General features: G+C 27.8%; 1 protein-coding gene across 2 annotated transcripts in view; it reads left to right on the forward strand.

Annotated features, from left to right (window-relative positions):
- The first annotated feature begins 2,832 nt into the window (after positions 1-2,832).
- LOC100208394 (uncharacterized) overlaps positions 2,833-27,499 on the forward strand; it is a 43,541-nt gene continuing 18,874 nt past the window's right edge. Inside the window, exons 1-8 of one of the 2 annotated variants that reach the window (XM_065793335.1) lie at positions 2,865-3,058; positions 7,005-7,095; positions 14,913-15,099; positions 15,205-15,386; positions 17,296-17,401; positions 17,530-17,568; positions 18,952-19,016; positions 19,182-19,343. In XM_065793335.1, coding sequence (XP_065649407.1) covers positions 14,961-15,099; positions 15,205-15,386; positions 17,296-17,401; positions 17,530-17,568; positions 18,952-19,016; positions 19,182-19,343 — 693 coding nt within the window. In that variant the 5' untranslated portion in view covers positions 2,865-3,058; positions 7,005-7,095; positions 14,913-14,960. Of the gene's footprint in view, positions 3,059-7,004; positions 7,096-14,912; positions 15,100-15,204; positions 15,387-17,295; positions 17,402-17,529; positions 17,569-18,951; positions 19,017-19,181; positions 19,344-27,499 lie in introns of both variants that reach the window. The other variant, XM_065793334.1, reaches the window with a different exon arrangement.

A 27,499-nucleotide genomic window follows, 5' to 3' on the forward strand; every position in this document is an offset into this window, starting at 1 on the left:
AGTTATAAAACGCATACAAACAATGACTTTTGTCCTGCTCTATTAGATTGGCTACTTCTATGAAAATAACTAGTCTAGTGTTATGTGCATGTTACTCATAACTTTTATATTGGCTTAAATTTTAGCAGTTTAATGTAGACTCCGCTCCATCTACGTAAATAAATAATGTCATGATTAATCAGCATTATCAGAAAAACACATAAAACTACTTCAAAATAAAAGTAAAATCTAAAAGTTATTCCTTTAAAGTTAGAGTTAAAACCTTACACTTGGGAGTCCACTTCTCGCATCTTAAACGCCTTATTAAATACGGTCTACACCAACATAGTAGTAACATAAAATATTAAAATATAATCAAATACCGTGCCTACCAATAATATTATTACTGTGAGCTATTTATTTGTATGCGCTTACGAATAATGACTTTCAAAGTAATATTTAATAACAATAATTAAAATTCATTGCAACGTAATAATTAGTTAAATAAAATTAGCTAAGAAAATTTAAAATATTATTGTATTTAAAACCACTAAAAAAACTTTTTAAGAAAAGGGGAGGGTTACAAATTAGTTGCTTAATTTTAGAGAAGGGTGGTCAATAAAGCGTGAAAATTTGTTTCTGGTGGCAGTAGAAGTGCAAAGTTTTCAAAAACTGCGTTACGTAATTTATGGACGACCTCTTTTTGAATTTACGTCGAAACTCATATTTAAATGCTGCGACGTCTAAACAAATCGATTAATTGCTTGAAGCACGTGAAAATAATTTATTTTTATTATTATAGTTAAGCGCTAATCAGTAATTACCGCGTTACGGAATCTGAGAACCAGAGAATCAGTGACCTGGGTAATTATAAATAAGATAACTACAATTAATATAATAGTTGACACTGTTAGATTATGCGCATCCCTTTATTCATGATATTACGTTAGCTCAATGTGTTTATCAAGTATTGATACACAAACACGACATAATTCAACGACAAACTTTACTTATTAACTGTCTGCAGAAGCTCAAGAGACAAGATATAAAAAAGATTTTAAAACTTATTGTAAAAATTTCAGCCAAAAACATACAGAATAACAATAAATACTGATCTGATCAACAAACTCTTTGTTTCCCTGTTATTTCATTACTGAGTAAGTCAACATCACGCAGAACAAATCATAAAACGTTTCCGTCAGATGTTTTACAACTATTCAAATAGTCTTCACATAATATTATTTTTTTGAAAATTGTTGGTTTAACATTAAATCTTTAATTGTTATTTAAAATAGATGGGTCGCAAATCAGATAAAAAGTTGTTCAAAAATTATTAACCCCTATGTAGGTAAGAAAAATATCTGGTTGCTAAGCAATATAGGTATCCAAAGCAACAAAAAGTCTAAGTCCACAGTTGGAACACAATTATGTCATTAATTAATCAGTTTTGGGTTTATTCATTGACCAATCAGTTTAGAAATGCTGAAAAATTGAATATGAAAATTTTATTTGCTAACGCAACTCAATTTGGTTGATCGCCCCTATTTCAATTAGCAGCACACAAATACATTACAACACAAAATCCTAACCAAATTATAATTAAAATTAAAGTATATTAAATTTTAATTACCTATATTTGTTAGCTACTCAACTCTATTTATAACCGGTGGATTTCTGGATTGTTAAAACTGCGGGATCTTGGAACTTTGGGAACCCGTAATAGTCAAATCTACTCTAAATATAATTTTCTACACTTTTTTTAAAGCTGGTGCTTTCTCTTTACTCTAAACTTACTTAAGCTCACCAAAAATAAGCATCTTAGTAAATATGTTTCTAATTTCATTGAGGAATGAGCTTGAAGTATTTGTATCGACTCAAGCTTGGAGATGGTAGAACAATTTGTCAAGGGGATTACTCATTATCGTGCATGTTTTATGCTTTTTTCCATTACGAATGTTATAGTTAACAATAGTTAACTCCATATACAGTTAATTGATATAATATTTTTTATCTCGATTACTATCGATGCATGTCAAATATTGCCATATTTTAGGTTTGCTTTGGGAGGTAAGTAGTTATATATATCATTAATAAACATTTTAAATAATAAGTCCCAAACATAACCTAGTGGGCACGGGACCTAAAAAAGACGTCCGAAACATTCAAAAGACGTTCGAATGACGTTTAACACGCTCAAAAGTTATTTAAAAGACGTCTTTTTTACGAACTTCCATTTATGAAATGCGGAATCATTGAAACTGAAAAAAGTCTACTTTGCATTTACACAATGAATAAACATTATTGTGCAATAAATGAACCATTTGTGCCTATTGTCTAAAAAAATGCTTATTTACAAAACAAAATCTTCTTTAATTTCAATTAAAAAAAAAATTGTGTGTGATCTTAACTGCTGGCGAAACAAAGTTATTTTTGAAAAATTTCACACATTTGATTGACATACTCTTGCATGTATACAAAAATGTATACATTACATTACTGGCTTTATTATGTTATAAAACCTGCTGTGTTTTAAGCCCACCAAATATAGTAAAATAATTTCCGTCATATGGCTAAAGCAAACAACTTTAAGAGATCATCATAAATTAGGGTTCATCATATATTACACAACGCAAAAAGTTATTTAAAAAACAAAAAGAGGAAATTATTTACTTTTCGCGTAGCAATATTCATTGAAATTAAATCACAATTTTAATTTCTAGTTTAAGCAAAGGCTCTGCGATGGGTAACTCGTGATCTTTTTTGTTTTGAGTTTAGCGTAGCTTAATCCTTTATTTGATATTTTAAGTCACGATCCTTTATTTGATATTTTAAGTCAAATAACATTCAATCTCCATTACTATGTAAAATATCATTTTCATAAAGTCAATTCAATTATCTCTTTATGAAAATGATATGACAGTCTAAAGTTATAATATGCTGAAATAATCATGTTAAAAATATTATGTTGAAATTAAAAAACGATTATTTTATTATTATGGTAATTGCTTATATATTTCTTATTTCATATTAAACTGTTTTCAAACTTTAAAGTTTGAACTTCAATCGGTAATTGTTGAAGGTATGTTACTAATTTAAGAACTGTTATAATTTTTATTTTGCTTTAGAATAAATTAAAAAATATATATATAATAGATAGATGACTCCATGTATATCACACACAGACACACACACACACACACACACACACACACACACACACACACACACACACACACACACACACACACACACACACACACACATACACACACATACGCATGCACGCATACACACACGCAGACTTTATTTTTTGTTTTAAGATTTTTTTTTTTAATTTTATATAAATATATATATCTAAATATGAATCGCTAACCGCAGAAAAGCAACAAGTCCACAAATCCTAATTTTACAGGAAAGACAAAAAACTGTTTCAACCCTTTATTTTCAAACTTAGTGATTTTAATTTTTTCCTAGTTATTCAACAGTTAGTAGGGATCTGAAAGATATATATATAATTTTTTAAATATGTTTTGTTATGAGTGTAGGACATATTTTCAAACATGGGCATATCTTTTTTTGCAGTAAATGAGGTTTAAAAATAAATAAGACCTACTAAATCTTAAAAAGTGCTTTTTTTAGGCAACATTAATTAAATAATGCTATTTTATTGTTTTATTATCATAATAAAATGCACAGTACAGCTTAAGAACGTTATTTATTCAGTTGGTTGATCTTTTTGAATGGACACAGTAGTTACAGGCCATAACGTTATTTCATTCCAAAATCGAAGCTTTTCATCCTGAATATAAACCAAAGTTTTCTTTATATCCACAATTTTTAAGTGGTTGATAGATAATGCAGTTGAATAGGCTTTATTAGTTGATAGTTCAAATCCCCTATAGTGTTTTGTAAGCGAAAAATGTCACTTATCAATCCAGCAATATACATAGTGCATTTAATCTCCCCTGGTTCATCAGAAGAAATTAACATCTCACAATATTTTGAGTTTGAAAACGCTATTTTGTTAGATTAAATTACATTTTTCCGATAAGAGTCATTGCTTAAGCATGTTCTTTTGTAAAACTTGGGCCCCATAGTCAATAAAATCTTCAAATGACATTTTTTTCACAGTAAACTTTCCAGGAATTTTTAAATGATATCTCTCTATTTTTTTTAGTTTTCTGCTTATAATTCCAAACTCACGGTCATTAGGCATAAAAGAATGCCCCCTTACAGGAAACACCAACTTTATTTTTGTATATTTCAAATGGCTAAGTTTCACAAAGAGCCATAATAAGTCTAACAAGGGAGTGATTCTTGTTTTGACCAGCACAGCTTTTTTTTTTTTATACATGTTTTTTTTACAAATACAAAGTATTTACAAGTAACCAATCGCAGATTGGCGGTAAAGATATACAACTATAAGTATCATAAATATAAAGTTCGAAATATACGAAGTAAATAAAAATGTAGTTACATACAACTCCGAGACATGATTAAAATAAATACCAATTACAATACTATAATAACGTGTAGGTAAAAATAATCCGAAAAATATATTTCTATATTATTCCAATTAAAATAAAAAGTACAATAAAATAAAATAAATCTGCTGATTTTTCGGAGGAGTGTTTAGATGTTTCACTACAGTTTATTTACCACATTTCAAAATAATGTTAGTGTATAAATATGATAAAAACAAAATTTGTGAAAGATTGATAAAAAGAGTTACTTATTTGTAGTTATAGGAAGCTCGCAGAAGACTTAAGTCAGTCTTGTCATCGAGTACCTTTTTCAGAGACGTGTAATACACATTTTTTTTTTTTTTTTTTTAGTTTAGAATATATTTTGCTGTTTAATAAAATAAGTTACATAAGATTATCACGCAATAAAATATATAAACAAATAAGACAATTTAAAAAACAGACCGGGACTCAAAGAAGATATGGGTGATACAATACCACCACAATCTTTTCATAGAGCCCCTTGAAAAAATAAAATGTCGTCAAAATGTTCAAATAAACTGCAGATAAAAGTAAGATGTAAAAACTTCAAATTTAAATACTCAAGGATTTAAAATATATACACCATTGCATAAATAACTACAAAAAATATGTACAATTAATTTTTCAAAGAATAAAAAAGTAAAACTATTTTGATAAAACTTAACGGAGTTCTTGTAATTCCTCCGAATTAAAAATGTGTTTTTTTGCTAGCAACTTAAATGAGTTTAATGATTTTACCATATTATCTTTTTTAACTTCTTTTTTTTTTAAATAGTTCCATATTTTTGGTCCGCGAAATGCTATTGAACACTCTGTAAACTTGTTTAGTTTCTAAGGCAATTTAAAGAAATTTTATTGGTTTGTTCTAAGGAAATACTTTTCATTTATATTTTTTTTAAACTTACAATTAAAATTTACTGGAGTTAGGTTATTTGTAAACTTATACATAAAAATTAGGTGTTGATAAATATTTATTTCATAAATATTCATCATTTTCATGTCAAGCATTAAGGGTTTCGTGTGCTCCCTTCTTTTTTTTCCGTATATAATTCTACACGCATGTTTTTGAACACTAAGTATTTTTTTAAGTTTAGTAGTTTGCGTGCTGCCCCATGTAATATTGGCATAACTGATAAAACAATGAATTAAAGAGAAGTAAATTAATTTAAGACATATAATATTAACATAAGGACGAACTCGGTACATCATGCCGATGGCTTTACTAACTTTTGATTGTAAATATTTAATATGGGGAAGCCAAGATAAATGCTTGTCCACAAGTATCCCTAAGAACTTTAAAGAGTCTTCCTGTTTTATTTCTTTATTATTTAAAAAAAGATCTGGTAGTTTGAGGGGAAGGTTTACTTCTTGCGACTTTTTATAAAATAATGTATACTTTGTTTTTTTTAACGTTTAATGAGAGTTTATTTGCTTGAAACCAATCATTTATCTTATTTAATTCAAAGTTCATGTCAGCATAAAGTTGCTTGATACTATAGTTGGAAAGAAAGAGATTTGTATTATCAGCAAACATAATTGTGTTTAATTTCACTGATGCATTACTTAAGTCGTTTATATAAACTAAGAATAAGAGAGGGCCTAGTATTGATCCTTGGGGTACTCCACAGGGGACTTTAAGAATTCCGTATTCTTTTTTATGAACATATTGTGTTCTATCAGTAAGGTAACTTTTAATCCAATTGAAGTCCTTATTAATACATAAAAAGTCAGTTGCTTACGTGGTATATTATTATTATTATTATTACTACTATTATTATTATTAGTATTATTATTATTATTATTATTATTTATTGCACCGCAACAAGCTATAGCTTGCGTAACTAATTCTGGTTTTGGCGGCCTACATAAAAATTTACAAATTATTTTTTAAAAAGTTAATTAAATGGGAATAAAGCCAATTTCATCGTTAATCAGCTTCAAGATTTTCAGATTCAAAAAATTTATCCAATCTTGCTTTGAAACTATTTACAGATGTAGTTTTTAGTTCAGCTTTTTTTTTTTCAAAGAGGTCTTCAATTGTTTGTGACGAGTAAAATAAGTTTGTATCGTCGGCAAACACTATAGTTTTAAAGATATTAGGGCCGTTTGGAAGATCGTTTATATAAATAAGAAACAAAAGAGGAGCAAGAATGGAGCCTTGGAGTACACCACATTTGTTTTTAGTAAATTTGAGTTGCTTTTTCTATCTAAAATAACACACTGTTGTCTGTTATTAAGGTAGTTTTTAAACCAATTTAAAGCTTGATTTTTTATACAATATTTGGTATAAAAACTATGCATAGTTTTTCATTTTTGTTAGTAAAATCTCATGGTTGACGGTGTCAAATGTCTTTCACAAATCAATAAAGATCCCTAATGTGAATTTTTTTTTTTAATAATTTACTTATCCTATTTGAGAGGTTAAGGATTGCATGCTCAGTTAAGTGTAGCTTTTGAAAACCATATTGACTTTTGTTGATAATTTTGTTAGTTTTTAAATATTCATTTAATTTATTATAGATTATTCGTTCTAGAAGTTTTGCGAATACCGAAAGGATTGAGTTTGGTCTATAATTGTTTAAAGAATTGGTTTCTCCTGATTTATAAATTGGTATAATTTTAGAGATTTTTAGTTTATTAGGTACAATTCCTATTGTAATTGATAAATTAAATACTTTGTAAATTGGATTACGTATCTTCTCAAAAACAACTGAAACTACTTTGCAAGAGATATCATCGATTCCTGGGGACTTGATTTTAAGTGATTTTACAGCTATTTCAAGTTCGTCTTGATTTATTTTATTGAAATTTAAAGAGCAGTGTGAGCCTGTTAAGAAACTTTTAAATGTATTACTTGGGCATTAAATTTTTGATGCAAGATTAGCACCAATGTTGGCAAAGTAGTTGTTAAATTCATTGGAAATATCTTGCTTGGTTTTTGATTCACTTTCATTAATTATTACTCTAGAAGGCATTTTGTTAAAATTAGATTTATTTTTATCAATTATTACCTTCATAATGTCCCATGCCTTTTTTAAGTCTCCAATAAATATTTGTATTTGATTAGAATAATATAAATTTTTTTTTTTTTAATTTTTTCAAATAGGTTTTTGTATTGCTTGTAGGGGGATAGGTTCGTTTCGCTTCTATTTTTTAAGTATTTTAGATATAGTTTTTGTTTTAGTTTTAAGGATTTTCTTATTTCTATTGTTATCCATGGACAATTTAAATATTTTGCTTTTATTTCTTTTTCTTTAATTGGAAAACTTTTGTTAAATTGTAGGATAAATAAACTTATAAAATCAATGTACGCAGAATTTGTGTTTCCTAGGTTAAATTCTTGGTAGACCTTTTGCCAATTTGTTGCCGATAGCAAGTCCTTAAATTTTTGAGTAGACGTTTCATCGATAATTTTTTTATAACATAAGAATTTTGATTTATTAATTTTTGTGGAATTTTGTGACAAAGAGAAGTATATTGGTAAGCGATCTGAAATATTTGTTTTTATTATTCCTGATTTTAGAGAAGGTTCTTGTATTGTTACCAAAAAGGTGAAATGTTTAAACTTCATCAGAAGTTTTGTTTTTTATGTACCACATAAGCAAAGAGCACACTTCGCTTAAACCTTAACTCCTTCGCCTTTATAATAAATAAAAACCGTCATTTTTATGGAAGAAATGTCGCGAGTTCCAAAGACGTTTAGTGTGAGTTTACTGAAGTAATAAGTATCTTGTACTGGTATGCACGGTAATGTAACATTAGACATGTAATCTACACATAATCTAACTTGTTTAGAGTCTTTTATGCCTTGCTTTGTGGTATCTTTTGTTTTGTTGTAAAACTTTTTAGCCCTCCTATTGAGGACCATAAGCTCTGCTATTGCGTGTCTTTTCTCATTGCCATTAAGAAAAGGACTTTTTATTTTCAACTTAAGTTCTTCACAGGCTACACATGCGTCTTTTGCAGGTTGACCAAAACGTAATGAGTAATTTTTTTTGAAAAAATGCCAGAAAAATTTAAATGACAGTCTTTTCTCACTGCCAAGTGTAGTTAAAAGAAAATATTTTTGCTTGTTTATAAACATCTCATACATGGCTTTTACGTCCAAATTAGCTGGTAAGTATTCTTTATCTCTTCCAGTATAGTGTTCAGTATCAGTAGGATATTTCTCAATACGAGCTCTCAAACAAGTGATTACAGTGCCAGGAATGGCATTAACAGAAAAATTTCTGTCTCTTTTATCTAATGGAGTTTTGCTTAGCTGTAACAGATGCGAGAGCCTGTAACACTGTTTGAATCTAAATCCGTATGACTTCATAAATCCATTTTTACATATCTTAGTACGAACCCCTTCGTGCAGCATATATTACTTCACTACGAAAGATTTAGGTTTTTCAGAAGAAGAACCTGGTATAGATCTTTGACAGTTAACTGGGAAAATCTTCATTAGTGACTGCAAATAGATGTCTTGCTGAGTTTTGGTTTCCATACCATGTAGCTTGGTAAATATTTCCACCATGTCATTCGCCGTGTGAATCTTCAAACAGTTTTCCTTGCAAAAAAAGAAAAGGTTGGGCCTATCTATGTTTTAATATCTTTGTTTGAAAACATATAACTAGGTTTATACCAAAAAGCCAAGGCATTTCCTAAATAATTAGGAAATTAGACTACTAATTGGTTACATGGCTTTATTTATGTAGTTGTTATTAATTCAAGGTAGCCTAGCTTTATTCAAAAATCATAAATGAAAAATTTTATGACACATAATCAAACACAACGGTCAGAAACCTATAAGTGTTGTGCATTTCCTTCAGCCAATTTATTTTATGCAGAAGACACGACATATAATAATGTTTAAAAAGCTTTTTAGATGAACGTTATTGAAATATTATAACAATTAATACTAATAAATAAAAATAAATAAATAAGGTAAAAGCTTACCTGCAAATATTAGATGCTGGTTTCTTGGCCAGTATTGTTTTTCCAACCATGTTTATATGTTCTTTTCCTGCCACTTTAGCCTTCTTAATTACATTCCTTTTATATCTGTCTGAATTAACAACTCCTTTCTTCTCTTTGAAGGATTTTCATCTGAACAACTAATTTTTAACAAAGGAATTTGTAAGCCACAAGCGAAATGTTATTATTTTATGTTACAAATGTTGACCGCAGAAAGGGAACAAGTCCCGTATATGTTTCCTTTCTGCAGTAAATGCAAAAAGTTATTATTTTAGGTTACTAATGTTTACCGCAAAAAGGGAACAAGTCTCGGACGTGTTTCATTTCTGCAGTCAACGCAAAAGTCAAACTGATGCCATGCCTATAAAAATGATTGCAGATTTATCCCTTTTAGCAGTAAATGGTGTGTCTACCCATTTAGAACTGATTTAAGTTAAAAAGTGAATTTTTGAACTTTGTGGACTTGTTACCTTTCTGCGGTTAGAAGTTCTTATATGTATAAGGTTTTTTGTATGCATTTATGTTTATATCTAAAAGTATATATATATATAGATAAACAACGATTGTATTATTACATTATAGTAGTTAATTATTACATTATAGTAGTTAAGTATAATAATTAATTATAATAAATAACTGTTAAATTATAATGAGTAAATATAGAAACATTATTAATAATACTTTTTTCTTCGATAATCAAAAGTTTTTTGTAATTAAAATAGACTTGCTTTAGATCAGTGGTGGCCAAACCACTGCCTGCGGGCAAAATAATGCCCTCAGAGACTTTTTTAAATGCCCGTTAAACAACTTGGATATTTAGGAGACCATCTTGGTAATGTGATTGATGTGAAACTTTTATCTACCTCAAAAATCAATCCAGACATCAAAAAACTACTCACCACTCTTAATAATTATGTTGTTCCGATACAAATAATTATAATAGTTATTAATCACCTATAGCTTCGTAGAAATAAATATTTTTTTCCCGCATAATTTTTTTAAACTTTTTTTTGCCCGTATCCTAAAAAGTCTGGCCACCCCTGCTTTAGATGATACTTCAACAACAAATTATGTTATGTAAACACTTGTTGCATATAATCTTATAAAAAATATCAATTATCATTAAGTAAAGTTTTATTTGTAAAACCTGTGTCGTTATAAAACTTTTGATATTATAAAAACGTTAAATACTATCATTGTTTAGCGATACTTGATTTATATGCAATTTTCGTTATCTTTGATGTCAAAGTTATTCAGGGATTGCTAAAATATTTTTTATTCACAAATTTATTTTATGCACTTCAACCATTAAAGAAATTGCGCGTATAGAACGATTTGAACGAAATGTTTTTAAAAAGTCTTTTATACTTCATACTGCTAGGTATTTTAAAACACTTTTTTCACAAGAAAAAAGTGCTTTAAAAATGCCTCGAGTTTTAAAAAATGATTGCTACATATATTTAAAATATAATTTTTTTCATTTGTGAAAATATATTGTAATCATTATTAACTTTATTTTTTTCGTGTTCAGGTATGCGATTTTTTCGTGTTCAGGTATGCGATTTTTGCACGTTCAGGTGTGCGATGCAGTTATGTGTTCAGTTATGCGATTGGTTTAAACTGACTTATTACAGAAAATATTAAAAGGCCCGAGTAATCCAAATATTATTTTATGTTCTGATCTAAATTAAAAATCAAAAGTGCTATCGATAGTTCTATTGTTTTTAATAGTTTTAAAAAAAATCAGTTTCCTTCAAGCAGGGGATATTAGAAACATTTTTTAAGTGTATATTTGATCTAATTAGGGTAATAATAATAAAAGTATATTGTTCCATTAAAGTTAATTGTTCCACCTAGCGTATTGTATTCTAAAATCACGTGATATTTGTTTCAAATTATATTTTTTATATCTAGATGCTATTGCAAAAGATACAAATACGTCAAAATTCAGATCAACTTTCTCAAAACGGTAATTTCCTGATAAGTTGTTTACAATAATACAAGTGGTCAGAATATTATTGTTCCAACAAATGAAGCTTCTTTTAAGCACTCCCCAGTTGAGGTAGCTTTTGAGTCGGCTTTTTGGCATTGTATTTCTCATTTCAAAATTTCAATTTTATTTTAAAAATATAAAATAAAAAATTTCTGTTAAGTTAATTGAAACAATAAGCGTCGCTTTTTAAAGACAAATAGTTCATGAATTTAACAAACAAAAGTACTAGTGAATGCTAGAGTTTGAGTAATAACTATTATCTAGCTTGAGTTTGTGAATCTTATCTCGTAAAAGATGCAAGACAAAACTATTTTTTATAAAAGGTAAAGCTATCAGTAAACAAGTTTTTTATAAAAGATAAATCTATCAGTCAAACTATAGAGACATCCTTGTTGAATGGTCGCCATCAAGTTAAAAAGTTGAGAAACAAGAAGGTAGAAATTGAACTTATGCCACTTGCAGTCTATAGCAGGAGAGTAGAAACATAATCTTTTTAAATCACTCACAATAGACTCACAAGGTTCCATTAAAAAAACCGTTTTGCTTAGAACAAAATAATTTGTTCTTCTACTTGTTCTTCTACTACTACTAATCTCCCTTGCAACAAAAAACAGCTGTCCAAGATCTCCATTTATTAATTACTTTAAATAGTTAAAAACGCCAACATAGTTCTAGTACGTTTAAATAACTATTAAAACGTACAAAATAAAAACATTTAGTAAAAAATTATATATAAATAAAGAAAACTTATTTTATACTAACCACTTCAACAACTTTAAATAAAAAGATATGCTTCTACTACTTTATGGTTCTACAATGCTGCCAAGTAAGTAGTACTGCCAAGTAATTAGTACTGCCAAGTAATTGGTACTGCCAAGTAATTATTATTGCCAAGTAATTGGTACTGACAAGTAATTAGTACTGCCAAGTAATTGGTATTTGTCACTCTCGCAATAAATAAACAACTAAAATACCAATGCTTTAATTACCTCAAAGAGAGAGAACTATATCTGTTTCTGATCACTGTACAAATACAAACCTTGCATCGTGTGGAAACACTTCTGCCTTGTAAAAGGGGATATAGACTAATCGCCTATAAAATAGATACAAGTTAAAGCCATTTCTAAGAATATTGAAAGAGATAAGATGGATAAACTTTACAAATTAGACAAATTTTACGATACAAAGAGCGGTGAAAAAGAAATACGATTATCATTTAACCAGCTAAAATAAAGATCTTGATTAATATTTTTGCAAAGCTTTGTTAATCGTTTATTAAATTATAAAAGACTGATTAAATTATAAAATGGATCCCTGTGGAACAATGTATTTGATAACTTTATGAGCGTATACAAAGTAAAGTTTTTAGGAAAGAAAGTAAAGCAAACTCTATTGTTTTTATAGTTTGTAAGCAATAGATTTGTATAAGATGTAGGGATACATGGTGTTTTTTATATTGTTAGTTTTGAGTGAAATTTTTTTTTGTTGAATATAGAAAAGTTGTGACAGCGAATGAATTAGTGGAGGAAAAATAAAAGGATGTTAAGCTTTGCTATCATAGAAATACGTTGGATCAGTAGACAGATTAAAAAGAGTATCAAAAACATAAGTAAGGTGTGTCTGAGCCAAGTTCAGAGAATTATCTCTACTTTCAAAGGTGAGTTTCCACTCATCTGTGTTTCTAAGTGAACAAGATAAGGAAGGGAAAAATAATCACATAGGCATGCGTAGTTTTCCTTCAAACAAATTAAAATCTGTACTACGCATACCCACGTGATTATTTTTCCTTTCCCTATCCCGTTCCCGTAGAAAAACGGAGGAGTGAAAACTCATCTTTACAGCATAAGCTGCATTATTAAAAGTTAAACGAAACTTAAATACAACGTAAGACCCAAGTTAACGTAAACAATAGTGTAATAATTCTGAGTTCGCCATTATTAAAGTTATTGTTGTTTTTATGTCTATTCTAAAAAATATGATGACATGGAAACTACAAAGGTATTGTAGTATATGCTAATAACATACTTCTTAATTCTACTCTTTCAGGATTAAAATGCTTATAAAAGCCTGTAATATATACACTAACGCAAGTTTTATAATGTTGAATGCTAACAAGACCGAGTTTTTGTTAACCGAAAAAAAACGAATTTCAAACTACGCGATAACAGTAACACAACACAACAAATAACACAAGATGATAAACTTAACTATCTAAATTTTATATCGAATAATAAAAGGTTCTTCCTTTGCCTAACAGTAATTCAAACTTATTCATAACTTATTCAGGTATAAACTTGGATTAACAGTAATTCAAACTTATTCATAACTTAAGCAGTTACAAACTTGGATTAACAGTAATTCAAACTTATTTATAACTTATTCAGTTATAAACTTGGATTAACAAAGCGGGTTTTTAACATCTTCGGTTTTGAACCCATTTTTTAAACCAAGCTCTATTGTCTGACTATATAAAAGATTGGCGGTAGATGAAAAGAGCTCACTTAAGTCACTCTCTAATGTTTCATAACACAACAAAAGTCATATTCATTCTTTGTTTTAAATCTTGTTTTACAAAACATATCAGCGTATACATATATTGTGTTGAAGATTAAAAAATCTCCCTGTCTTTAAAAAATATAATTCGTAAAAAGGATCTTCTAGTTCAAATCTACTATTGCATGCTGGAACTCAAGGTTAGAAATTTATTGAAGGATATTCTTGAAGTAAAATTAAAAGGTAAAATATTTTCCTTTTCAAAATGTAACAAAAAGTCCAGAGTGGCATTCCATACATTGCAGTGAAACAGGTGGTTTTGTTATAATGGGCGTAAAGATGTTGACAATAGAGTATTAGCATTTAGAAAAGGTTTTAGAGATAAAGGTAAAGATGGAAGTAAAAAGACTTTGAAAGAGTGCGTTACAAGTGGTATGAAATAACATCAGTTAAAAAATAATTTCCTTCATCTATCAAAAGTTCCTCATTAACTGATACAACTAAAACATGCACAAACCTCAAATTGAAATTTCTGATAAAAATTATGCTAAAAATAAGATTTTATATAATATGTTAATATAAGTTATTATATTCTTTCAATATAAATATATAATCAACGTTTCCTTCAGGAAAAGCAGCCTTTAGCGTCTTGTTTAGACTTTTATGCAATGCTATGGATTTTCTGACAAGGCCCCGTGCTTATCGAGATGAAATCTGATTTAATGAAACTCTTTAAGATAAAGTTTTATTAAATGAAACTTCCATTTAAATAGAATCTTCTTTACAAATACATCATTGAAATATATAGTTTCGAGTGAAGTGTCTTTTACTTTATCTAGACTATGTGTTCAATTGAACTTCCTTTTAGTTACGAAAACTTTCCAGCAAAACGTAAAAGTAATTTATAAAAAAAGAATTATCTTCTCCAAACCTTAATATATATTTTCGATATTAGTCTATATAAAAATATATTTTCTTTGCAGAATATAAAAATAACTAATATTGTCAATCATGAACTAAATATACCACAAATGGCAGTATTTGGAACAAACGAAAAAATTCAAATAAAGTTCATTGATCTTCATGTTAGTGTCAATGAAAAAGAAATTCTCAAAAATGTTAGTGGTGAAATAAACCCAGGAGAAGTAATTGCTATTATGGGCCCATCTGGTATGTGTTTTATGTTTAAAAAATTTTTTTTTTTGCTTCTTTTTAAAAAAAACTTTTTTTCACATACAAGAGCAAATGAATTTATTAAATATATACGTACTTTAGGTGCTGGTAAATCCACTCTCCTTAATTTGCTAGCTAACAGGAAAACAAAAGGTGTTGTTTTAAATAGCGGTTCAATTTTAATAAACGGAGAAAAAAATTCCAAATTCTATCGAAGAAAAATAGGATACGTAATGCAAGAGGATATCTTTTTTTCACACCTCACAGTTAGGCAAACCTTAGAAGTAAGAAAATTTACGTTTAATTTCTTTACATGGTTATAAAATCATGGTTGTGCACTAAGTTTATTAAATTTTTTGTTAAAGGTTTAGATTCAATTAACATATAATAATGTAGGAAAAGCGTTTTTTTTCTTTAATAAGGCTTATTTCAGATAAATTTCAGGTTTTTCAGGTAAATTGATTATTATTTTTGAAGTTTTTATATAATTTCACTTTTTTTGAGTACCAGGTCGACATACTTTAGAAAATTTTTAAGGGTCTTGAGGCATAAAAATATTTTTTATTCAAAAAAATGTTAAGCCTAGTGTTTTTGTATTATATAGAACACATTTAGTTAAGTGTAGCAGATATTTTAAAAAGAGTTGTTTTTTGAACCACCCTAATATATATATATATATATATATATATATATATATATATATATATATATATATATATATATATATATATATATATATATATATATATATATATATATATACATACATATATATATATATATATACATACATACATATATATATATATATATATATATATATATATATATATATATATATATATATATATATATACATATATATATATATATATGTATATATATATATATATATATATATATATATATACATATATATATATATATATATATATACATATATATATATATATATATACATATATATATATATACATATATATATATATATATATATATACATATATACATATATATATATATATATATATATATATATATATATATATATATATATATATATATATATACATATATATATATATATATATAAATATATACATATATACATATATATATATATATATATATATATATATATATATATATATATATCTATATATATATATATATATATAAACTTTGCATGGTCATAAAATATGTACTTTACAATATTTTCAAATAAAATGAAAACCCCAAATTTTTTTTTTGCAAGGCCTCCTAAATTGACACATCAAAAAATCCTGTGGGCGCCTCTGTGTGTGTGTGTGTGTGTGTGTGTGTGTGTGTGTGTGTGTGTGTGTGTGTGTGTGTGTGTATATATATTATATATGAGGGTGTGACATCCGCCCCGTATATTCTAAAAAAGATCTGTTCATATTTTCAAAACCTTCTATTGGTTCTCACAAGCAACTTTGTAAAATTTTTCAAAATTTTGTTGGATTTAGGCGGACCACCAGACACTTGTACACTTACCAGGTCCCTAATATTATATAAATTTTTTTTTTTAGTTTGTCATGTTGGGTATTAAAAGAAGCGAATTTATTAAAAAATTTTAAAATCAATAATAGCATTATTAAAAAACTATTATTTTAGAGTTTTTTGCAAAAAAATGACATTTATTAGCCTAAAAATGAAAAAATTATTTTTTTTGATAATTATTGCAAAAAAAATCTTAAATTTGATTTTTTAATAAAATGATTGTTATTTTTAAAATTTTTATATAATTTTGCTACTCTTTTGAGACCCAACATGACATACTTTCGGAAAACTTTTTTTTATATAACATTAGGGACCCTGTAAGTGTTCAAGGGTCTTGTGCTTCCCCTAAATCCAATAAAATTTTTAAAAAATTTAACAAAGTAGCTTGTGAGAACCAATAAAAAATTTTCATAATATGAACAGATTTTTTTTAAAATATAAGGGGCGGATGTAACACCCTAATATATATATATATATATATATATATATATATATATATATATATATATATATATATATATATATATATATATATATATATATATATATATATATATATATATATATATATATATATATATATATATATATAAATTTAGTTAGCATAAAGCCACAACTTACAAACAATTCTATAAATAAAAATAATTTGTTGATCAAATTTATCATAATTAGTTTGTAGGCAAAATCCGACTTCCTGATAGCATGAAATGGAATGAAAAACTTGCTGTTGTCGACAAAGTAATAGAAAATCTTGGTCTACGTAAATGTGAAAATACTGGTAATCATATTATAAAATATATATCTTAATGCGAAAATACTGGTGATAGTATTATAATAATGCGTATTTTTTGCTCAACTCAAAGTTTAAATATATGTATATTTAAATTGTATATTTTTGTTTTTCAGTAATGGGCGGCAACTATTTCACGCGTGGTTGTTCAGGAGGTTGAGTATTTTATTTGTTACCTGTGGTTAATCTGGCAAGTAAAAGTATTACATATTGTTTAAGCTTTTGAAGTGCGCGGTTGACTGAAAAAAACTTAAGTTTCATAAAGCAATTAAAATTTAAATCTACTTTTACACCCAAGTACACAAATTCAGTTTTAAATTAAAAGCAGTCTAAGTTCAGTGGGTTAAATAATTGAATTGGGTTTATTAACGGTCCATTTAGATTGATTTTGTAAAGTTACGGATATGAGGTAAAACTTAAATGCAATTTTTAAAGGTACCTTATTTCTTTGAGAAAATAATGCCATTATTTTTGACTGATTTATACATATACAAATATATATATATATATGTATATATATATATATATATATATATATATATATATATATATATATATATATATATATATATATATATATATATATATATATATATATATATATATTTCAAATAAAAAAAATGATTTTTGACTGTATTGATTTTCAATGGACTTGATTGCAAAAAAAAATATTTTTGGTTGCTAGCATTGCCTCACTCCATCACCTTTATCATATCTTAAATAATAAATTAAAACTTTAATTTTTTTTTTGAAATTTTAGTGCAGTTTCTGTAGGCTAACTACTTAAGATATCTGTAAATTCAGTAAAAAATATAAATTCCACCAGTAAATTAGTTAGCAGTAACATTAAAGTAACATTAACTTTGCACACTCTTTCGAACGAAACAAAAGAAAGTCTTTTACTAATAATGAATGAAAGTTCACTTGTTAAAAGTGGAATAGTAAAAGAATAAGTTTTTTTGACTTGAAGCTGCAATTTGAATTTACCAGCTTACCAGCTACCAGACTATTTTTTCCTGTTTTTTACAAAACCGTTATACATGTGATTATACTGCTCCTTTATTACTTCCGATGAGTATATTTATTCATTTTTCTGTTTTGAAAACTTTTAAATTAATTGAAAATGTATTTAAAAAGTTGTGTGACTTACTAGCTTAAATATTAAAAACCTGGTAAAAACTAGACCCATAATAACAGTATTTAGTTAAAGAGTCTCTTTATCTAAAAAAATAAAGAAATAAAATTTTTTATCTGTCTTGATTGTATGCATATGCGTACGAGCTAATGATGAAAGGATTCGATTCTGTTAAGCCTCACAAAATTTTAAGACATTTTTAAGCACGGTTGCCTCCATTTTTAGAAGTATTTTGGATGGCAATAACTCCTTTTCCTGCAAATCTTAGCTAGTACGTCTATGACCATACATGAAAAATAAGTTTTTCCGAACGAGAGGTTCTAGTAATTAACTTTTAATCCAACTATTGTATAAGATTTCAACATACTGTATATTATAAGTGTTTTTATACTTTATTTTCTAGGCGAGGCAAAACGATGCAGCATTGCTGTTGAACTGATAACTAATCCCGCTTGCATAATTTTGGATGTTAGTTTTCAAATACTTAACTTTTTATAAGCGCCATTATGTTGAAGCACCTGAATGATAACTAAATAATAATTTTTATTATACACCTACAAGATATATAATAAAGGATGAAGAAGCATATTACAGATTGCGCTTACTTTTAAATTTTTAATGATTACTTAATAGGAGCCGACTACTGGATTGGATTCATCCACAGCATTTAATCTAATGAACACTTTAAAAAATCTTGCTTTAAAGGAAAATCGTGCAATTTGTTTGACTATTCACCAACCTTCAAGTCAAGTGTTCCACATGTTTGACAAATTGCTGTTGCTGTGCAATGGAAGGGTTTGATTTTATTATTTTATGAAATGGTTATTAAATAGTTAGCATATGTTTTTGGATTTTTTGATATCAAAACTTTTTTGACTCTTATGCAATTAAAATATAGCAAAAATTTATAACAAATAACTTGTGGTAGTTTCAGTTAAACTAGACTTCAGACTTATTTGGTATTCTTGGTATTTTAACCCTAAAGTAAAAGGGGGTAGTTTTGAACCATTTTTTAAACAATGAATATTATATTTATTTTACAAATATTTTCCCCTTGATTACGCGCAATATTTTAGGTATAAATTTACAGTGGTATTAAAAATTTTAGGTTGAAAATAAAGTCAATATTTTTATGCTTTTAACGGGCTTGAATATATATATATATATATATATATATATATATATATATATATATATATATATATATATACATATATACATAGCCTCTGAGAGAAACTTCGAGCCCTGGAGAAGTTTTCTTAACAGGCCCTCAATATGATCAATCATATACCCAGGACCAGAAAGCGTGCTCTGGTTATTGAAAATTACCAGAGAATTACCATTTTTATAGCCATTTCGGTTTCAATATATAAAAGTCCTAAGTCATTTAAACGATTTTGTGTCATTGTTGATCTTAATACGTTTTTTATTCTTTTCAACATGCTCAAAGTATAAAAAACATGCTTAAATTGTGCAAAATAGCCTTATTTAATTATAATGTTTGGAAACAGCACATCCAGTTTGTTTTTTTTAATTTTATTTCACAATTCAACGGGCTGAAGAGAAATATTTTGTATATTTGCATCATAACTTGATTTGAAATGTAGTATTTCATCTCTAAGATGATCATCAATACCATTTTCATACATTTTTTGCAACTTTTCACACTTACTTTGTATTTCTTGATCATTTAAGTCACGGAACAACCATAATACATTGAATCAAGAATCTATTTTTTTTGCTTCATAAAATCTTCTTGTCATATTTCCAATAATGCGATCCATGAAAACATTGAAAACATTAAATCTAAATTCTTTTAAAGGTGTCCTTATTAACTCGTGTATTGTTGTTTTTCTTTTAGTATGTTTTTTCCCCGAAAATTGTGAACATCACATAAATTTAAACTATGACATGCACAAGGAGAAAAAATAATAGATTAATTTGCAAAATGCGAGCTTGTGCACCTTTATGTGATCCACTCATGTTAGATCCGTTATCATATCCTTGTGCGCGATATTTATATTAGCAATATCTTCTCCAGTCTTCTTATTGTAGTCAACAAATGCAAGAAATCCTTCCATAATTTTGAACTTGTTGGACTTAATAGTAACGTACCGTAAAATGAATGTTGTTTGTTCTAAATGTGCATAATCGGGTGTTGCATCTACAATAAGGGAATAATACTTCATAGTTTCTCTTTCCTTTAAAATACAAGTTCTCAAGTAATCTGCACAGCATGATATGAATTTATTTTGAATGTCTGGCGATAAGTAATGTACTTGCAATCTCTGCTTTTTGATTTGTGTCTACGTTTTTTAAATGTTCTTTTAAAAGCGGTATAGTCAGTATACAAAGAAAGTGTCGAAATATCAGATTGCGCGGAAATTCCAACAAATTCCGTTTCATTCCTTGCGCTTAATGATTCCGAATCAATATTTCCATTATCGCAATAGTCATCGTTCTGTGTTTTTGAAGAAATTTCAAACCCCAAATTTTCTAGTCTTCTCATACCTCTAGAACTTTCTTCATTTCTTTTTTGTCGCTCTTTACGTTTTTCGTATCTAGATTTATGGCGAGAAATCATATTCTGTATTTCAGAAATTAAAACGTAGCTCTTTATACAGAATTTATAAATAAATAATGCAAATTAAAGTTTACTAATAAAAACATTTTTTTAATAATATTAATATTTGAATAATAATATTTAGTATTTAACGCAATTGTAATATTTATCAAAAGTTTTAATTTAACACGTATATGTTATTTACATAATGTAAACTAAAATTAAAAATATACGCTTACAAAAAACATCAGCAGTGTCTAAAACGAAAATTTTAAAATGCAGCATTAATGAGAGATGAAGTCATGCAATCTTTACAACTGTTAACGTTTTAAAAGAAAATTAACAAATGAAAAGCTAAAAACGTCGATTGAAAAAATTCGAATTTTAATTTTGATTGATATTCAATTCAAAAAAATTCGATTGAAAAAATTCGAATTTTAATATTACAAAAGAAAAATAGAAAGAATATAAAGAAGCATATTTGTTAAAAATCTTTAAGTCAAAAAATAAGTGATGAATAAATAAGACTTCATGAAAAAAAATTATTTGTACACACACGGGGCCCCGGATATCTTTCCCGTCTACCCCCCTCCTCTCGGCGGCCATTTATATATATATATATATATATATATATATATATATATATATATATATATATATATATATATATATATATATATATATATATATATATATATGTATATATATATATATATAGGTATATATATATATATATATGTATATATACAGCTTTGGCCAAAAGTTTAAAACACCTTTGCATTTTTGAAGGAAACGACACATTTTGTGTAATAACATAACAACATATATTTTATTTAACTACCATAACAATACGAAATTAATCTACAGTCAGTAGGTCATTAAAAATCCACAGTTACTATTTTTTATATAGTCCTCGACTCTTCAGAACAACTTCTATACGCCTGGGCATTGAGGTCACCAAATTCTCACAATACTGCTGACTCACTTCTGTCACCCATACACACTTTATAACCTCTATTAGATCCTTTTCTGACGTCGGTGCTTGCTCAGCAACCTTTTGCTTAATTAAGGTCCAGATGTTTTCAATGGGATTGAGGTCTGGGCTTGATCCAGGCCATGGACCTAAGACCTCAATCCCAGAATCCCGAAGCCAACTACTCACTGCCTTTGTTTGATGGCAGGGAGCACCATCATGCTGAAATGTGGTGCAATTGAGTATCCCCATATGATGGGGAAGTTTCTCTTGTAGGATACTAAGGTAGACCTGACCATTGATTGTTGTATTTTGTGGCATGAACCAGATATCTCCCCTGCCCGCAGCGCTAAAACTTGCCCAAACCATGACCGTAGGTGACTTCATTACCGTTAGTGTTACATATCTGGCACTGAAACATTAATTTGGTGGTCTCCTAATACGACATGACTTTGATTGAAACTGAGTGAAGGTAGCTTCGTCCAAAAGCATCACGTTCTTCCAGTTTTCTGCCACCTAGTGCCAGTACTTCCTGCAGAAGGCCAATCGGTCTTTGATGTTTTTAGCGGTCAACTTGACTTTTTTTGCAGCACGATAGCACCGGAGATTGAAATCGTTTACCAATCGCCTCCTGATTATTCGGGAACTTGGTGGGTCCAGCATGGTGATGATATAGCTGAGGAGGACCACGTGGGATGAGCATTACAGGCCATTCGGATGAGACGATCAGCTGATAATGAAGTTACAGGTGATCTTCCAGATCTTTTGCGTGAATCCAGTGTACCCAACTCTGTTGCTCTAGCAATCCCTTTGATGACTGCCAATCGGGACACCCCAAAATGGCTGAAATTCTCTTTTTAGAGAAGTTTTGCTGGTGGAGCACCATAATTTGCGCACGTTTCGCGACTGACAACTCCTTTCCACGTGTCATTAGAAGATTTTGGGTTGGAATATCTGCAAACACACCCAGAACAAAATCCTGAATTGCAAATATTTACTAATATTTAATTAACTACTAAGTAAAACAAGGTAAATTGAACATAAAAATCAACCTTTACTCCTTCTAAAATATAATTTATAGTTTCTACCTGTTTGAAATGACTAAAAAATATGGACGTAAAATAAAGTCATATTTAGAGTCCAAAAATAGAAATTTCTAACCTGTAACATGTTAGCAGACGTCTACACATGCACGTGAATTAATCGTAAACAAGTCAGACACTGCATAAGAAATTTATAGCTTTACAGATGATTGGTTGTGTGTCTCTAATACTGAACAACGGCTGATACTGAAATCAATGGTGCATTGATTGTATAAGCTATAAATATCTTTGTATTCAAGCGTAAGATAGGAAACAACGCTCATTCTGTAGCTTGTCTTCTATATATTCAACAACTGACACTAATTAGTGCAAATTAGTCATTGCGGCATAGTCTATAGACTATGCCGCAATGACTAAAACGCCGAAAATGGCTAAAACGCCCAAAATGAAAAGGTGTTCCAAACTTTTGGCCAAAGCTGTATATATCAAATTAATAAAACTTCAATTTATACAAAAATTAAATTACAGGAATTTAATTTTAAATCACATTAAATATTATTTGAACTCATTTATTTTTATAGTTTTTTAGGAGAAACTTATTTTCGTGCCTACATTTAGAAATTAATTCCGATTTTATTTAATAAGCATTCTTGATTTGCCTGCGTAATTATTTCAAATTTTTCTTGCAGTCATAGTATGCATTTTTTGGAAATATTGTTAAATGCAGGCGCTGTTTTAAGGACGGACCAATTCAGTATAAAATCATCAATATTTTTTTCTTTTAATTCCCATATGTATTTTGACAGCATGGTATCTTTTGAATACTTTTTATTTTTGAAAGATTGCTTATGATTAGCAAAACGTTTTTTCCATTCACCCTCTGTTAAGCCAATATATTGTTTATCAGGTACATTCTTAGAGGAAACAACACATTTATATACCACATATTTTGATAAACAACTTCCACTCATTGGACAATTATTTTTTTGTTTACAATTACAATTTTCTGTAGTTTTTTCATTTAGGATTTCTTTTTTGTTTAACAAAGCATTATTGTGACCTTTTATAATTCTTTCCATATTTTTTGTACAACTGTAGCTAACTTTAATGGTATTTCGATTAAAAAATTTATGTAATTTATTAGAGGGCGGGAAATGGTTATTGACCAATTTAAAAAACACTTTTCCTATGTTAGTGGAAACATTTTTGCTATATGGGGGGTTGAACCAAATTACATTTCTAGTTCTATTTCGTTTTGTTGTATTCTTTTTTTCAGGATCAAATTTTAGTTCAAAATTTTCAAAACTACTTCTTTTTAGGGCACCTTCAAATATTCGTTTAGAGGAATTGAATACATTTTCATTAGAGGAGTTTTGGTTTAATCTATTATTAATTGAAATCGGGATTTGTTTTAGAATTTTGGGTGGATGATTTGAGTTAATATTAATATACAATAATTCATCGTTTGGTTTTTTGAAAGGTTTTTATGAATTTTCAGAGAGATTAAATGTGACATCAAGAAAATTCACAATTTTTAAATTTATGTTTACTACGATTTGAAAGCCAATATTTTTAAAAATTTTTATAACATCTTTTCTAATTTTATCGAGCTGTGGACCAGATTCTCTACGCATTACTATTAAACCGCCGTCGCGATAAAGGCCTAAATCTTTTATATTGATTATTTTACTTAACAAATCTAAAATATATAGTCCAACAAATTGACAAATTTCTGCTCCGTCATAACTGCCCATTGTTACATCAAAGCAGTCATGAAAATTTGATTTATGGTCTTTTAGTGTTACGAAGGCTTGGGCTGAGGCATTTGATTCGATTCTGTTATCAAGGTTTATTTTTTTAGCAATACTTTGCGCTTCTAAATTAATTGCGTTTTCCAAATTTTTAGGGGCTTTTTCATACAAACTAGTAATATTGTTGCGTAAAATTTTTTCATAGTTTTCTCTTGTGAGTTGGTAAATGTTATTTGTTTCATCAGAAAAAACCAAAATATTAGGGTTTGATTTAATTTTTTTAACATCTAACTTTAATTCTGTTTGAAATTCGTTTTTTATAGGGCGAAACTTTATTGTTTTAATTAAATGCAATAGGTCATTTTCAAAATTTTCCAAATCAGGTATAAAAGGTGGGGTATTTTTTGTTTTAAATCCATAATTATCATTATCTTGGTTTTTATTAAATACATTATCTTTGTTTGTATTTGGTATTAAGAAAAAATGGGCTTTCCAACGAATTCTTTTAATAAAATGCTCAACTTTTTCAATCAAAAAAATAGTGTAACATTTTTCATCTAGTATATATATATATATATATATATATATATATATATATATATATATATATATATATATATATATATATATATATATATATATATATATATATATATATATATATATATATATTTATATTTATATATATATATATATATATATATATATATAAATATATATATATATATATATATATATATATATATATATATATATATATATATATATATATATATATATATATATATATATATATATATATATATATATATATATATAATGAGGCAAAATAACATTTGCAAACTCAGTCAAAAATAGTTTGAGGCAAAGTTATTCTTTCAGTAAACTTTTGGTTGTAATTTCACATTCTGTAAATAGGTGCATATCTGCTCTATGAATGACTCCTGACTGTATTTAGTTATTTATCTACAAGTAATATTATGGAAGTGCTGGGGTACAATATAAATGTTACCAGACTCTTTAAAGTAAAATGTAGGCCAAGGAAAAGGAATATTTTCAGATGAAATAGGAGCTAGAGGAATAGTAATATCTTCAATGCCACTAAAAAAATCTCATCATGTGCAACAGACTGGAGATATAGATGTAAGGTTATTGTTGTAATAAATAACTTTCTGTCATCTCTGACTTACATCTCCTTTATTATATAAATAAGAAATTGTGAACCACTATGAAACCATAAACATGACCCAAGACAATATTCAATACCATTAACCTGAATACGAGATATTACATTTTTCTTAAAAGTTACTTGATCTAATTCACAGGAAACTCTATTATTCAACTCACCAGTAGAACTGTAAAAAGATGATACAGTGTTTAAAACCATTCCCTTTAGGGCAGCATATGGCATATTTTTAAAAGTAAAATGTCTGATATTGTTAATTACTTGGTGTTTTCTCTCAAATCCCATGTACATGTGGTATCGTAGAGGACTAAATTGTCTGGATTGATGTGGATAATGAATGAGAAAATAAAGCTTAGGTATCAATTTTTCTGGATATAATTCCATAAAAAGTGCATGATAAGCTTTTTTTCCCTCTAAGCAAAATAAACATCAGTTGCAAAATAAGTTGTAATAGGAGAAAGACATAATTGAAGTATATGAAGAAGTTTAATTAGGCATGAAAAATGAAGATCAATTGCAATAGTTCTCAAAAAAATTGGCAAAACACGACAAAGAGATAGCACCTGAGCACTTACAAATTTGCCCTTAATAATTAAATTGACTAATACAGGTGGTTTTTCACTGTCCTGTGGATACTGAAGGCACTTTACAAAGTCATTTAGGCTATCTAGTGTAAATAAACCTTAAAAAACTGCGTTATTTAAGAAAAATCTGTCTTTAAAGGTATTACACCTTCTAACTAATTATGCATGAAATCAAAAAGTACTTGTTTTGTGACATTTCTAATTTCTGAAAAAATGCTTGCAGAATGAACACCAAACAATTTTTAACCATTTTTGACATCGTTTGGGAGGTAGAAGTGATTATCAAGTTCTTGGACTGTTATCTTATGATCTTCTATATCACGAACAATACACTGAGAATGTCTATTGTGAATAAGCATATCTGAACGAGTAGAATTACAACTTGACAACACCTAAGAACCTTCCTGTTAAAGCCTTCCTTAAAACCAGCAATTGCATTACATGCTAACAAACCACCAATGAAGTTCTTCAATTTAACTATAAATTGCTTACCTTTAGTATCGGTTAAAGTTCAGGAATCAAATAAAGATAGCTCATTTAAAGATTGAACTAAATCAAATAGAAGTGATTTCATGAAGCTTTTATTTTTAATTGATTTAGAACCAGTTATTGATAAGGAAAATACTAAAAACGTTTTACTGAGGCTATAATCAGCTACATTTAACAACTGAAAATACAAAACCCACAACTTATGGTTTCCTCTCGATTTACCTATTGGATTGGTAATACCTAAATCATCTGAAAACAATGAAATCAATATTTCAAAAGAATTCTTTAAACACTTATCATATTCAGGGGATATCAAAATAAACTTAACTATTTCTTTAAATGAAATATAGCATCACTGTAAG

Source organism: Hydra vulgaris, chromosome 03, assembly GCF_038396675.1.
Source record: "Hydra vulgaris chromosome 03, alternate assembly HydraT2T_AEP".
Taxonomy (NCBI): domain Eukaryota; kingdom Metazoa; phylum Cnidaria; class Hydrozoa; order Anthoathecata; family Hydridae; genus Hydra; species Hydra vulgaris.